Consider the following 16,437-nt stretch of genomic DNA (forward strand, 5'->3'; position numbering starts at 1 on the left):
CATCCTAACCTCTTCATACTCTCCCTCCATCCTAACCGCTTCCTACTCTCTCCACCCTAACCTCTTCATACTCTCCCTCCATCCTAACCTCTTCCTACTCTCTCCACCCTAACCTCTTCATACTCTCCCTCCATCCTAACCTCTTCCTACTCCCTCTCAATCCTAACCTCTTCCCACTCTCTCCATCCTAACCTCTTCCTACTCTCTCCACCCTAATCTATTCCTACTCTCTATCCTAACTGCTCTGTCTCTCTTCCTCTACTCTCTCTCAACCCTAACCGCTTCCTACTCTCTCCACCCTAACCTCTTCATACTCTCCCTCCATCCTAACCTCTTCCCACTCTCAATCCTAACCTCTTCCCACTCTCAATCCTAACCTCTTCCCACTCTCTCCATCCTAACCTCTTCCTACTCTCTCTCTCCATCCTAACCTCTTCCTACTCTCTATCCTAACTGCTCTGTCTCTCTTCCTCTACTCTCTCTCAACCCTAACATCTTCCTACTCTCATCATTCTCTCTCTGTCTACTCACTATCTCTATTCTCTCTATTCACTCTCTTCTCCCCCATCAGACACTGCTGACTTAATGGTATCTATCCTCCCAGATGATGATGATGTCCTGTGTGCTGTTAGTATAGTATAGCTATAGTATCATGTAAATGAACATTTCTATAAAGAATGATATCTGTTGAAGAAGGAAAGGAAACAGCTGCAGGTGTCGGGTAAATTATCAATTATTTACATGGCCAGCTCGTTTACCTGACACACACACACAGGCAGGTTTACCTAGCTTCTCCCTCACACACACACTCATCTCTGCTGTCGTCCTCATCGCTGTTCTGCAAAGCAGGTAAGATGGTTTGTTTCAGGCTCTCCTGCTATGGACAGTGTGTGTTGTGTCTAAGCTAACAGTGTCTTAACAGTTTGGACCCAAGTTTATTTCCTGATATTGATATCAGCAAGTAAACCTGGGTCCATTTAGAATGTTTATGTTGTCAAGTTGAATCTGTCAGATGGTTTCAAAGTGACAACAATAACGTTCTAAAAAGACCCATGTTTATTTCCTCTTGCAATGCTTGCTAATGAAATGACTGACAAGGAAACTATAAAAGAAGGAATGGTCACGTCACAGTGTAGCACATGGACGCACATTGGCACCAAGTATGGAAAACTTTCAGTTTGGCCAGCATTGAGTTGTCATTTAAGTTGTCGGATGTCAGAATCATCAGCAATATGTTGCATTGTTAACTAGCTAACGTTTGATATATTGGTTGATGTATATTTCCTCAGATAGCTGGTCTATTTTGAATTTTAATACAGGCTTCTTTAGAACTGGCACCAAGCAGAGTAGGCTATATAACGGTGGTATTCTGATGTGATGACCGTTCCTTCTTTTATAGTTTCCTTGATAACTGACGGAAATACATTTGGGTCAAAACGGTTCCCTAGCAACAGAATTCCAGTGAAACGGTCTCCTGCAGTAGCAGAACGTTCTAGAACTCACATTGATGTAGTGGAGAAAGTTCTGGGTAAAGATTAGATTAGATTAAATGTATAGTCATCATACAGCACAAGTACAGTACAATGAAAAGAGGTTTGGCGTCCAACCAGCAAATGTAACAGTAATATATTATATGGATAACTAAAGCACCTGTTGAACGTGGATACTCTGTTGAACAGTGGAGATATACTGTATAACTAGTTATATATTATATGGATAACTGAAGCACAAGGTGAATGTTGATCCTCTGTTATATCCCAGCCAGTAACTCGGATATTGTTCCTTCATGTATGTTTCCTCTATGGTTCCAGGATGGTGTCTCCTGCCATCGGTCTGGCCTTCCTGCCTCTCCTGTTGACTCTGATCATCCGGTACCGGTACTACTTTGTCTTGTTCTACCGGGCTGTCCTGGTGCGGGTGTGGCAGGACTGTATCACAGGTTTGAGTCGCGAGGAGCGGGCCTTTCAGTACGTCCTGACCCACTCTACCCCTGGGGACCCCGAAAGCATCCTGGAGGCCTTCGATGTCTGGTGCAGCAAAGTGGAGTTCATTAGCAACATTGGCCCAAAGAAAGGTGAATAAATTCTATTATCAATGACTAGTCCCGTCTGTTATAGGTGAATAACTTCTATTAGTTATATTATAAATGACTAGTCCCGTCTCTTATAGGTGAATAACTTATATTAGTTATAAATTACTAGGCCTGTCTCTGTGAATAACGTATTAGTTATATTATCAATGACTAGTCCTGTCTCTTATAGGTTAATACATTCTATTCATTATATTATCAATGACTAGTCCTGTCTCTTATAGGTGAATAACTTCTATTAGTTATATTATAAATGACTAGGCCTGTCTCTTATAGGTGAATAACTTATTAGTTAAATTATCAATATTATCAACTTGAAATCTGAACATTCTTTACTTCACTATCTAAACTGGTTATTTGGCCTATTTATTCATTTCCAGGACAGTAATGTAAATCCATCTTATATATCCTGCACATGATCCTGTGTGCCTTAATACTGGGATTGCACTGGGGTGTGCACGGGTATATCTATACGGAGGTGTTGGTGCACGCCCTAGTGCAGGGGTGGCCAACCCGCGGCTCGCGAGCCGCATGTGGCTCTTTGCCCGTCAATGTGTGGCTCTTCCATCCATTACAAAAAATATATATATATTATAAAAAAAAAAATTGTATGTCACTCATTCCATAAGGACGTAGAATAAACATTCACAGATTTTTTTTAAATGCCCATTTGCATGTTCTTGGTATCTGAATCTAGGGACATCTATGGATCTCAGGGAATGTATTCCCAGTGTCAGAAATAGTGTGTCTGTTACTAGGCTTGAGTAAATTGTAATGAACCAAAGGAGCATATCAATTCTATTTAAAATATATTTGTATCTTTGACTGTGAATAACACCATGCTAAAATTTACCAGACCTGAAAAATCTAAGCAAATGAATAAAGGGAAGATGATTAAACAGGTTTTGTAGATACAGTACTGAATTCTGCCATCTTTTTTATAATGTAAATTTCTCCACCATTTTTCATCATATTGCAACACCGTTTTTTGCTAGACGTTCACAGAAAGGTAGAGAAACGAACTGCATTCTGTTTTATGGCAATAACGTTCAGGTTTGTAGGAGATAATCCCAAAAAATAAGAGAAATAAAAAAGTAAATCCAGAAGTCAGATGATTGACAGGGGCTGGCGTGAGCTGGGTAGGGTCGTTTTTCGAAATTCGAAAGCCCCGAGTCTCTTCCTTCAAAAGACTACACTCACTTTTGGCTGCTCCACTTCCTCCTGTCAATATGCGCCGATTTCCGACTCAATGCCCTGAGATTTCTATAATCTTATATTTCACTAATAACAGTTAAAATCATTGGTAAACAAACGTAATGCTGAAAATATACTTTTATTGTATATTTCGGGCATAAGAGGTTAACCCTGTGAGGCCCAAATTAAAAAGACATTAGCAACTTCAGAGGGTGGGACATATAAACACATTTACTATCAAATAGCATTGTGAGGCTGAACAACAGGACCAATTGACTAATACATGTGCTTAACATTTTTTAAATAAACATTTACAGACTTTTTCTTTTTTTTAATGGCTAAACATGATTTTGTAATTTTGCAACCGGGGGTCTCACAGGGTACTTTTAACCATGTGAGGCAGGGGTGCAGTCGTGCACACACGCGGTTACACAGCGTGTTATTAGTAGTCACTCAGGGCAGAAGTGCGCGCAATGATAAGTACCCGGCCGGCGGCCGCACACTTCTCACCTAGACTTTGCATAATAATAGGAACCTACGAGAAGGTGGGGGGCTGCTTGATCTCCATTGTTATGCATAATAATCATCTGTTCTGTGCGCAACTGAGGGAACATGTATGCGCGGGAGCGCACGTGCACGTGGCGTGTAACCAGTTCCCATATTACGACTGCACCACTGATGTGAGGCCCAAATAAAAAAGACATTAGCAACTTCAGAGGCCAGAGGGTGAGACCTATAAAAACATGAAGTGTGCCGTGACTGAAAAAAAAGGTTGAGAAACGCTGGTATATGGTGTGGCTCTTTGTGGTACCACAGTAATTTTTGTGGCTCTTAATCTCTGACTGGTTGGCCACCCCTGCCCTAGTGTCATCCCAAGTGTATGTAATGGCAGCATATGTGTATCTAATGTTAGTAAGGGCATGTCTACTCTGTACACTAACTGCTTTTATTACCTTTTTATTTACCTACTGTATGTCCTATTTTATAATGTTTTATGTCAGCCCTTTAAGGGACGGGTTTTAGCTTTGGCTACAAACACTACGATACATCAATCAAATCAATCAATATGTCAATTAAATGTACTGTTTGATATGTCAAGGGAAACCTAGGATTATTTATATATTACTGTAAAGGTAGAATCTGTAATGTTGTCAAACAGTGCCCTCTAGGAAAGAGAGCCCCGCAGGTACTGCACTGTTGACATGTATTGTTGTGGTCTGATAGGGGTTGGAGTTGAGTGGGGATAGAGGAGGGGTTAGGGTTAGTTGAGTGGGGATAGAGGGGTTGCTATTGCTGGCCACACAGAGAAATTCACATTATAATAAGTTACTATGTAGCTATAATAAATATATTTATAATGTAATTTTTTTTTTTATTATTGCAGAACAAATTATTAAAAGTCAGTACTCAACACACAATGCATAATGAAACTTTCAGTAAAGGTGGTTAAAATACATGCAAGTACAGAAACAAGATAAAACAAAAATAGTCTATAATAACATTTTAACCGTATACAGTGTATATCCAGCGAAATTACAATTATATAAATGTTAGTATAGAATATACCCCTAATACCTATTTTCTAAAACCCTACACACATATGCTCCAGCTCGAACCCCCCCCTCTCGGACAGTACCTCCATTATCCCTCACTCCTAACCAGACACTACCATTATAAGCTAGCTTTTATTCTCTCCACCACTTCTACCCACATTGACATTTTGGATTAATTGAGACCCAGAATTCTTGCTGTAGATATTTCTTGATGTATCACATCGAGATATGTAAGAAACCACACTTTCCGGCACATTTTTTCCGGTTGAAACCAGCGTGATGCAATCAGTTTTTTAGCTACTGTGATACCCGATAAAACCAATCTCTTTAATTGTGGATTCACTGCAAACTCAAAAACATCATTCAATAGTAATACCGAGGGGTGTACAGGTATATTCCAAGATACGAGTATTGATAATTGTTGGGACACATCTTTCCAGAATGCCTTAACTGGTGGGCAGTCCCAATACATGTGCATAAATGTTCCTTCGTCCCCGTTTGTACATTGGGAGCATTTGGAGTCTTGTTTAAGCCCCATTTTGCACAGCCTTATAGGAGTCAAGTATGTCCTGTGAATATAGTTCAGATTGATTTGTTGATGATCCGGGTTCCTTGATGTAAGTCGGACATTTGCCCAGGCTCCTTGCCAATCAAAGTCATTTTCCAGGTCTGGTATATCCCTCCTCCAGACAGTGTCTAGTTGAAGGGTTTCATACGAGGACGTTAGTAATTGATAATAAAAACCTGATACAAAACCTCCCAATGTTTCTCTTTCATAGACAAATTTGTGGTATCTGTGGTGTTCAATTGGTATGAGTAATGGAACACCGTGAGACCTCAGACAAAGTCGTAACTGTATGTAAAAAAGCCATGTGGACTCGGTGAGGTTAAACTTTGTGCATATTTCGACATAACTACAGAGGCCCTGGTTATTAAAAATATCCCCTAATGAGTGTATGCCTTGCTCTTGCCATATAGGGAATCTTATAGGGCGTTTTCCCATTAAGAGTGCATTGTTATTGAATATGGGAGTGTGATTATGCCATTCTTGAGGGTTAGGATATTTCTTTTGTGTTTCCCGCCATGTTCTGATTGCATGGGTAATTATGGGGCCAAATTCCCGCTCACAATGCTTGATTGAAAGTTTAGTGTGTGCTATGTCTTTCAGTCTCTGTGGGGCTACTATGTTTTCTTCTAATTCTCTCCAAGATACCAAAGCCTGGGGGTCAAACCATATTTTCAATGGTCTTAATGTGAAAGCCTTAAAATATTGTAAAAAATCTGGAACTGCCATGCCACCGTCTGCTTTATTTCTCTGTGCGGTGGATCTTTTTATGCGAGGTGGTTTGTTATTCCAAATAAATTTGTATGTGGAGGTTTGTAATCTCTTCCAGTAGCCCTCTGGAGGAGGTAACGGAAGCATTGAGCTGAAGAAATTGATTCTTGGTAATACATCCATTTTAACTATTGATACCCTTGCCTGTACTGAGTTTTTAAGTTTTGCCCACCTGTCCAGGTCGTCTTTGATTTTGTTCTGTATTTTTGTGTAATTGTGCTTCACCGTTTGTCTTATGGTGGGAAATATTTCCACACCCAAGCATCTAAAATGTTTGACCATGGGTATCGCAATATATATTATTATTATTATTAATGTAATATATATAGTTAAGTTATATAGTAATGAAAATTTCTTACTTTAAAGGTGTTATATATAACATTCATCCACTAGATGTCACACTAGAGCACCAGCATGTAATTTATCCAATCAGGTGCATTCCATGTGGGGAAATGGGAAGTAGGGAAGAAGTCTATTTTGCCACTCTCTTTCACCAACTGATATAAGACAATAGTGATTCTACCTGTAATCAGTTCAACTGATGTAACACAATAGTGATTCTACCTATAACCAGTTCAACTGATATAACACAATAGTGATTCTACCCAGTGGCGGCTGGTGAAAAATATTCTAGGTGGGGCTGTGCCATATACACTTAGTTTCAGTAACTACAGTATATAACCAGACATGCAAACTGATAAGGTGAAAAATGTGACATGTTTGTAAACCAAACCCCTGTAGGGGTGTGTGGGGGCATGAAGAAAATGATTTTAACATGTAAACAAAGCACTCAGAGAAGAAAATAAAGGGAAAAGACAATCCGTATCCGGGTCTGACAGCACTACAATTACATTTTCATATCATAACGCAGAGGCTGTGCCGTACGAATTGGAAGAACATTTGCATGTCACGCTAACCCTTCCAGAAGCTTTGTGGTCCAGACTTGAACTTTCCATAAATGTATCTCCATAAATCCATTTCGTTAGATCCAGCACTGAATGTATCTTGCGATTATTATCAATTTCGACGAGGACGACGACAACAACTATTAGCGTTATAGTTATTTCCTGGTTGACATGTTTCCGGATGTGATGTTGCACGAATGCCAATAGACAATTCGTTTTATTAGTGTGAATGTATACATTTTATCCAGTGCACATTTGGATAGTATTGTAATATTGTGATATCCCATGGATATATATAGCTGTTTTTTATATATATATATACATTGCAACATTTGATTGCTGCATTCATTTTCATTTCATTCATTGCGTTTATCATTGTCATCATCACGTCAGTCCCCACTCCCTAACACACTGACTCTGCTTGGGGCGCTAAATGAATCGCCCTTTAGGCATCATATTTGAAGACGCTGATTGGCAAAATGTACGTTGCTAGGTGCATTTATTTTGCTATGTAATCTTTCAATTGGCTGCGTTGCGCACTGACTGGGGCGATGTTTCTAGCGCCCCAGAAGAGAGGGGGGATGAACAGGAAGCCCTTGGTGTGTGAGTGAATGGCAATGTGAGGCATAGGTTGTAAAGCGCTTTGGATAAAAGCATTTCTAGGAATGCAGCTATTCACCACTCTGGGTTCAGGTAAGATCCTGGACCGTCTGATGTCAGAGCAGAGCCCGCTGACGGTGCTGGAGCTGGGGACGCACTGTGGATACAGCACAATACGCATGGCCCGAGCGCTGCCCCTGGGAGGCCGACTCTACAGTGTGGAGATGGACCAGAGGAATGCTGCCATCACTGAAAAGGTTGTACGTCTGGCGGGCTTCGATGATGACACGGTGAGAGAGGCAGCAGACAAACAAACACACACACACACACACACACACACACACACTATGGGGCGAATTCACAAAGGGATTGTGCAGCTTGACGCAATGCCTGTGCAAATAGCCCCAAAACAAACCTTGCTATTCACAAAGCACACGCAAAGGGTGAAATACCGTGCTAACTGCGTTGCCATCATCATTGTGTCTCTGTGAGTTGGTGCTATTTGCAGGTATTTAAATGAGGTAATATGGGCGGGAAATGTGCCCCTTTCTATGCAAATTAGCTTCATTGCAATAGAAGTAAGTAATATCCTCATTGCACTTTACAATCAGAGTCAAGTGTAACACAATCGTCTGACCAAAGAGTGAGAGAGAGAGCTCTGGTCAGACTTACAATAAATACAGTTTGACATGATGACAAAAGATGACAAATTAATAACAAATATGACAAATGGAAAACATAGATGAGATTAGGGGTTTTGTCGTATCTGAAACAAAACAAAAAGAAACAAAAGATGACAAAGAAAAGGACAAGATGACATTCTGAAAATATGACATATCTAAGACAAACTGTCCTCAGCCTTGGTCATTGTTTTAAGAACTATGATTGACAGCCATTTCGAATAATGCGACACATTTCTGTCTCGGTCTTAGAGGGTTTTAAGGGTGCTATTAGTGGGCGCAATAAATTCTTTGTGAATTCGCCCCTATGTATTTGAAGTGTTATGTGTCGTGCAGGTGGAGCTGATAGTGAGTCCATCTGATGAAGTCATTCCTCGGCTGCGTTCAGACTACGGTCTGGAGCGGTTAGATCTGGTCTTCATGGACCACTGGAAGAAATGTTACCTCCCTGATCTACAGGTTAGTGTCTGCCTGCCTGCCTGCTTGTCTGTCTGTAATAGCCACCTATGGGCTAGCCACCTATGGGCAGCAATTATGGTTATCGGCTGTGCAGCTCCTAATTGCTGTACTAAAATAACCAAAGAGGCCAGGGAGACTGGCATCACTTTCCACATATCAGTATAGAGTAAGAGAGATTTATCCTTTACATATGAGTCAAATAAAACTACAAAAAGTTAGTGAACTATAGGTAACTTTACTGTTAGCAAAGTTACGCAAACAGACCAGCTGAGTTGAATGTTAATGCCGATTGCTAGCTCTCAACAGCCTTGAACTGTTAGCTAAACAATGACATTATAACCAGTATACATGTTAATGTTATCTAAGATAACAGAGTGCTCAAAGGCAATACATATTAATATACAGCAGGTGTGTTTCTCTTATGTTTTCTGATTATCATTGGCTGCCAATATAGACCATAATACTGAATCTATTCAGGATTTCTACATGAAAGGTATAGCTTAATATAGTATATTAGCCATTCAGAATACCAAATACAGTTCTTAAGGCAAACTTGCAAAAATAAAATCATTGTCTTCAATATAAATATACATATAAAGGTTTTAATGAGATCATCTTCATGATTGAAGCATGGAGCAATTATAATCAATATTCTATCAGAATCTTTGTTTTTTGGTTAATTCTAGACAGGCACAGTTATCCCACACTCATTGCTTTGAAAGACTTATAAGAGGATTATAAAGACAACATATGCCTCTTTCACCATTGGTTCTAATTACAGCTAGTAGGATGTCTGCCATATGGCCCCATTCCAGAATGTCAACTGGTCACATCTACTGTTTTATATCTATGAGAATACCCACCTCCAGTCCTCGTGTTACCACTGCACTCAGAGTGCCATCTGTCTAGTAGAGGTGTGTGTGTGTGTGTGTGTGTGTGTGTGTGTGTGTGTGTGTGTGTGTGTGTGTCCTACCACTTCAGATAATATTACCACTACAGTATTAAGGGTCGTGTGTCTGTGTGTTTCTTCCAGCTGTTGGAAGGCTCAGGTCTTCTGGGGAAAGGCTCTGTGATCCTGGCTGACAACGTGATCTTCCCCGGAGCTCCTAACTTCCTCAGGCACGTTACCTCCTCCTTACATCTATTAAAGGGATAGTTAACCATTTTTAGACATTAAAGCTGCAGTAGGCCATTTTAACCCCTTAAGCCAGACGAGCCTTGTACCGGGCCAAGATGAATTTCACGTCATAAATAGATTAATACAGTCCGTATTCATTAATGTTGCGTATTTCCTTTCAAATGTAGCCAAGAGTAAAGACCCTAACCCTATCAAAACAGCAGTTAAAGTGTATCTTTTCACACTACGTTTGTTTCTTTACATTTCTGTGAACCTCTAGAAAAAAATGCATCTCAATCTGATCATACAAAAAAGTAACTGTACTTACAGTAGATTTCATTCACGGTCTTTGCTGCCCTGTTACGGGCACCTGGTGGTACTAAATCCAGATTGAATGAGTCAGATGTATGACTTGGCCATGATATGGTAATTTATAGGCCTGATATTCTATATTCATAGATGGCAAAATTCAGTTCTGTATCTAAAAAAAACTGTAAATCATCTGCTTTCAATCATGTACTTTTAGGCGAATTTTCTGAAAATATGGCTAGATATTTTTTAAGAGGTAAAGCATTTATTAAATTTTTTTTTATCTTAACACTAATTTCCCAGCCTCTGATTGGCAGCTGGTTTTACACATTGTGTGTATTTTCTTTTTCTTATTTCTTATTATAAACGCAATGGCGGTATCTGATTGGTTATTGATGCAGGGAGCTGATGTTTTTTGGCCAATCAGATGTTTTTGTGTTGAAAAAGTGAAAAGTGATGCAGATCCTGCTTAATTTCTGCCTACTGCAGCTTTAAGTGATATGAACTTGCTAGTATTATATATGATGCAATGTTACAACGCCAACATTATGGGAATGCGCTTACCGTCTTCTCCAGAGTCAAACAAGAAGATAGATACCATTTTCCTCTGTGCGTTCAGTAGAAAGCTATCCAGCTACAAGCTAGCCTAGCTTAGCACCAACGAATGGAAGTGGATACGGACCACTAGCCATTTCCAGAGAGGACATTGGTATCTATCTTCTTGTCGGACTCTGGAGAAGCCATAAGCACATTTCCCATAATGTGGGCATGTTCCCAGCTAATAGCAACATATCCCAGCGATCGTGCTTCCTCATGGATATGAGCTTTTCCCAGCTATTGTAAATGTGATGTGATGTGATGTTTTTATGACAGGAATACTATCCTGAATAAGATTGGAATTACGGTCAAATATGATATCACAATACTTTTCTGTATTTGGTTTTTCCAGTGTAGAATAGGCCTACGGTCTAATTCAGCATATTTCTTTATGACATTTTTATGTAACACAATTTACATGGTGCTTTTTCATTCAAAAGGGTACAGTATACCTTAATATTGGTTATACGTTCCAACCCACAAACGAAATAGTAATAAATAACCAGCTCATCCCCTCCTCTGTGGTCTGTATGGAATAGTAATAAATAACAGGCTCCTCCCCTCCTCAGGTACATACGCAGCAGTGGTCTGTATGAGTGGAGGATTCACCGGGCGACGCTGGAGTACATCAGAGGCATCAGAGATGGCATGGCTGAACTTATATACCTGGGAGTCAAATAGAAGAGAGAGAGACACGCACACAGACGAGACTGACAGAGACACAGAGCGAAAGACAAAGACACAGACAGACAAGAGAGACAGAGACAAACACAGACATATAGAGAGGCAGACAGACATATATAGAGAGACACACATACAGTATATAGACACAGACAAACATAATAGAAAGAGAGACTGACAGATATATAGACAGGAATGTAAACGGATTGACAGAAATACACACATACAGGCATGCATGTATAATACTGTAGAATAATTCAATTAAAAGACTGTTCCTTTGTAAACAAGCAATATTCTGTCATGAAATTAATAACATTTCTTGAAAACAGCAAAACTATCTGCCAATGCAATGAAATTATTTGGCATGAAACGCTGAAATGTTGTATTTTTACAGAAAATCCTCTTGATTAATTGAATAAATAAATCCATGACCACAACATCCATTCTCTATAACCATTTGTTTATTGACATCATTGAAAAAATAAATACATCATGAGCAGTCAAACATTTTACAAACAACTAAATATCACAGCAGTTCTGACTGCAAAGAAAAGCTCTTTCTTCATTTCGAATTTAATCTGGCATTTAGTCTCTTGGGGGAAACGATTAATGGGATGAGATCACTCCACACACACACACACACACACTGGTACTGGCTGTTGACCACTGATAAACATTATTGAAACTATATTTTCCATTGCACTCTTATTCTAGTTTAGAATGTTGGGGCCATGACCCATCCTCTTATATTATTCTAATTTATGACCAGGATTCTGTTGACCAGATACAGTATATGAAACGGACACATTCATAAGCCTGTGTTTTGAATAATTTGTCAAAATAAACTTGAGTGCTGGATTTTATGTCCTGTAGTCATTGCAAATTGTTATTTCATGTCATGATCAGTGTTGTCTGACTAGAGTACAGTATCACCTAGCACCAGAAATATAAACCACAACTATTTATAGTATTCCATCACACATCTTGGTCAGCAAACAAGTCATTGTAATCAAACACAAGGTTATTATCATTACATGACAACTGTGGCCAATGAGCTATGGCACTACGCCATTGCTAGGCATGAAGCGTCATGACAATACTATTAAGTAAAGAGAAACAAACTTGAACTTGAAACTTGAGAGACATACCACTATAAGTATAAGTAAAGAGACACACCAGTCTTTTGGCTGTTAACTCATTGACCGCCATGCTGTTTTCCCATCTCTACTCAATGGCGCCAGCGTTATTGACCATTTTAGCTATATTTGCGGACCCATTGTGTGTTCTGTATTATAGCTATGGAGACAATAGTATGGCTCATTTGACAGGCATTGTTCATAGTCCAACACTGACTAACCAGTTAATTTCTACATACTGTAGTTTGTGCGCTATTTCATGCTAAACATAGCCCCTTATCAAAATAATCCAGTATTTTTTCATAGAACACGATATGGCGCATTATATGCATTATGCCCAAATCGTTCGGGTTGCTCGCCTGAAACTCCCAAATCAAAAAGGTATATACCATATACATATGTTTCTTCACAAAATCATCAAGGGGGGGGGTTAACTCAAAACTGCGATCGTTACCAAAAGCATGTTTTAGGTCCGGTAAAATACGACACTGACGGTACAGAAGCATGTTTTAGGTTAAAAAAATACCAGCAGGTTACCTAAGATAGACCTTACCTCAGTCAGAAAGTACTCAAATGAATAAATCCCAGTCGTCCCATGGTGATCGCCATTACTTGTGTATATTGGGCATTGCTACCATACGTGAAAGAATAGCTCTGAGGCACCAAATCTCCTACCGATTGCTATGTGCTGATCCACTCCGAGGCGGAAGCAGCCGGAGATAACTCAGTACTGGAAGACAACTGATATCCCCAGTTCAAAAGGTAGGCGATACAGCAAACCTGGCGGGATTCGATTGTCATTGCAATTCCAACGTAGGCAGCTGTGCCAGGGTGACCCAGGCAGCTCCGAGCGAGTGTTTAGAACGGGGACCAAAGGAAAAAGATCAAAGGATCCAGCGTTCAAGCCTTGGTGACGAAACACAAGGATATTCGTTTTTGGCGCCCAAAGAGCTAAAGGAACCCTAAGCGTTTCGGGAAATGCACTTATTGACGATTGATATCAGTTTCATCTCTGTGTGTCGAGTAGCCCCAGAGAGAAGTCAATGTGCATACTAGCCTAGCTTAGCAGAAGGACTGGAAGTGGTAGGGAGCAGCTAACCTAGCTTAGCACTAGGACTGGAAGCAGTAGGGAGCTGCTAGCCTAACTTAGCACACAGACTGGAAGCAGTAGATAACTGCTAGCCTAGCTTAGCACAAAGACTGGAAGCAGTAGATAGCTGCTAGCCTAACTTAGCACAAAGACTGGAAGCAGTAGATAACTGCTAGCCTAGCTTAGCACAAAGACTGGAAGCAGTAGATGAATGAATGAATGAAAACTTTATTTAACAGATTGCAGAATGGGTACAATACAGTACGGCTCAATACACACAATTGTTAAGGGGATGCAGACCAGAGAAATACGTTTGTCTTGTTTACATCAGGGTCCCCCATTTTCAATTCATAGTGACATTTATGACATACACAACATACATGACATTTATGGCATAGGGACATACATGACATACAGGTATTTAGTACTGTTACATTTGTGACATACGATATGCAAATATACAGTACTGTTACCCATAGACCCTGACAGAGTATATACATATGATGGGGAGGGGACTGTACATTAGGAGGGGGTGGGAGAGAAATATACATATGGTGGGGAGAGAATATATACATACGGTGGGGAGGAGACTGTACATTAGGAGGGGGTGGGTGGGTGGGAGAGAAATATACATACGGTGGGGAGAGAATATATACATGCGGTGAGGAGGAGACTGTCTATTAGGAGGGGGTGGGGGCGTTTGGACATTTACGGTGGCCAGTTTCGAATTGCAGCCTCCCGTAGGCGTGATATAAAAAATGTCAATTGGACGTACTTCTAGAAGTTTCTACGTATCATCTGATATTGACCGGATGGGCGGGGGATCGTTTATAATTCCGTGGGCAGCGTTATATCATTCATCTAGTGTGGGTCATATGTTCATCAGAGCAGTTTATATCGAACACGTTCAAAAATAACGCTGAATCTTACCGTATCTTCCTCGCGCCGTTGGACGATCAGCGTGGTGTAGACCGTTTTCGATTATGGGATAATTATCCAGATTAACCATTTTCAGGTTGTATAATACTATATACGTCCAAATAACGTTGTTTATTGAGTTAGGGCGAGCGATTGATCATCCAGTGTGTTGAGATGGAGTCCGGCTACCGATCGCGAGTGCCGGAGCACATAGGATGAGCACTTCCTGTTTGGCGAGCCCCTCCCTCTTAGCCGATCTGCCACCAGATGGCGCTCTCGAACCGTTAAACAGTTGATGGGAGCTCACCAGTACATCTCAGGGCTCCGGAAAGAAAATATGATTTCGATCACAGATTTTTGAAATATTGATATCAAAGACGAGTCTTCGGCAACTTGAGCATGGCGGGGAAGGACGCCTAAAAACGTCTTCCGGCAGCCAAAGTGTTAACAGTTTGAGTGCCACCAACGCTATGTCGTTAGTTCATGCCGCCAGTTGAGTGCCCGCCAACAACGTTTTTGTGTATTCTAGAATATTCCATTAAATGCCTTTTATCACGGAATCTTTATATTTTCCTTGAAAACGAGGGCTTTTCAAAATGCTATAAAACGAAAATGAACCGATAAAAAAACAATCCGTTTCGACAATGTTGACTGCAAACAAGTCATTGATAAACGACAGGCAGATTAGACACATAGCCATAATTTAAGAGAGAGAATATGTGGGGGCGGTCAGGTGGCGTAGCGGAGATTGCGTTCGTCACCAACACCGGAGACGCTGGATTCGCCTGTTTGAATCCAGCTCACAGCTCCGGCGTTGTCACCAGCTTGGCTGGCCGTTCACACTAATACAATTGGCTGTATTAGGGCCCTTTCTCACTCACCCTATTCGTTTCTATTCCGTTCCGTTCTGGCCCGTTCCGAGATCTGATGCGAACTCCCCCCCCCCCCCCTATCCCCCCTCTAGTTTGCGTACACACTGCAGTCTTGTTTCGTTCCGGGTTCTGTTTACGGTTTGCCTTTTGAGCGTTTACGCTTGCCGTAGGCGATGATGTCACGTTCGAAAATGTAAACACAGGAAGTGTTAACATGGCGCTGTAGACTGGATGCTGATATAAAATGAATAAATAAGCAATAAATATGGCTTGGCTGGCCGTTCACACTAATACAATTGGCAGTATTAGAGGGTGGGAAAGCTGGCGGGGTGGGTCCGGGTCGTTGTAAACAGCGACTCCTACAGTTCGGTCGGGGCGCCTGCTCAGCGCGGATAGGATCTAAGGGGGGTAGTGTGATCCTTCCACACGTTACACGCTCTCAGTGAGAGTCCGCGCTGCCAGGTGAAAAGAAGCGGTTGATTGGCTGGACGTGTGTCGGAGGAAGCACGTGATAGCCTCCACTCTCCCAGACCGACTGTGGGGGGTAAGTGCGCAGCGACCAGGAAGGGGATTGGGAATTGGCATAACGACTAACATTGGGATGGGAGAAAATCGGAGGAAAAAGGAGGGGAAAAAAGAAAAAAAAAGAAAAGAAAAAAAGAGAGAGAATATGCGTTCACAACGCTATCATTGAAGTTGGTGGTGGCATTTAACGGGGGTAAGGCGCACCGCATGGCTGGCACTGAAAGTGTTCAGATCGGTTTTGAATGTGGGCAGGGATTCACATTCCTTTACAGCTTTGGGTCGGGCGTTCCACATTGATGTGGCATAATTGCGAAACGTGTTTAGTCCCTTGTTTGAGCCGAATCTGGGTTTAACATGATTTGTTGAGCTTCCTCTG

General features: G+C 41.0%; 1 protein-coding gene across 1 annotated transcript; it reads left to right on the plus strand.

Moving 5' to 3' along the window:
- Positions 1-1,812: 1,812 nt before the first annotated feature.
- Positions 1,813-11,520, plus strand: tomt (transmembrane O-methyltransferase; the record flags this gene model as incomplete). The annotated part of the gene is made up of 5 exons (XM_084317144.1): positions 1,813-2,074; positions 7,771-7,967; positions 8,694-8,816; positions 9,850-9,935; positions 11,409-11,520. The coding sequence occupies 5 exons, from the start codon at positions 1,813-1,815 to the stop codon at positions 11,518-11,520; spliced, it is 780 nt and encodes a 259-aa protein (XP_084173270.1).
- Positions 11,521-16,437: the final 4,917 nt, after the last annotated feature.

Source organism: Notolepis coatsorum, assembly GCF_963971535.1.
Source record: "Notolepis coatsorum genome assembly, chromosome: 1".
Lineage (NCBI taxonomy): Eukaryota > Metazoa > Chordata > Actinopteri > Aulopiformes > Paralepididae > Notolepis > Notolepis coatsorum.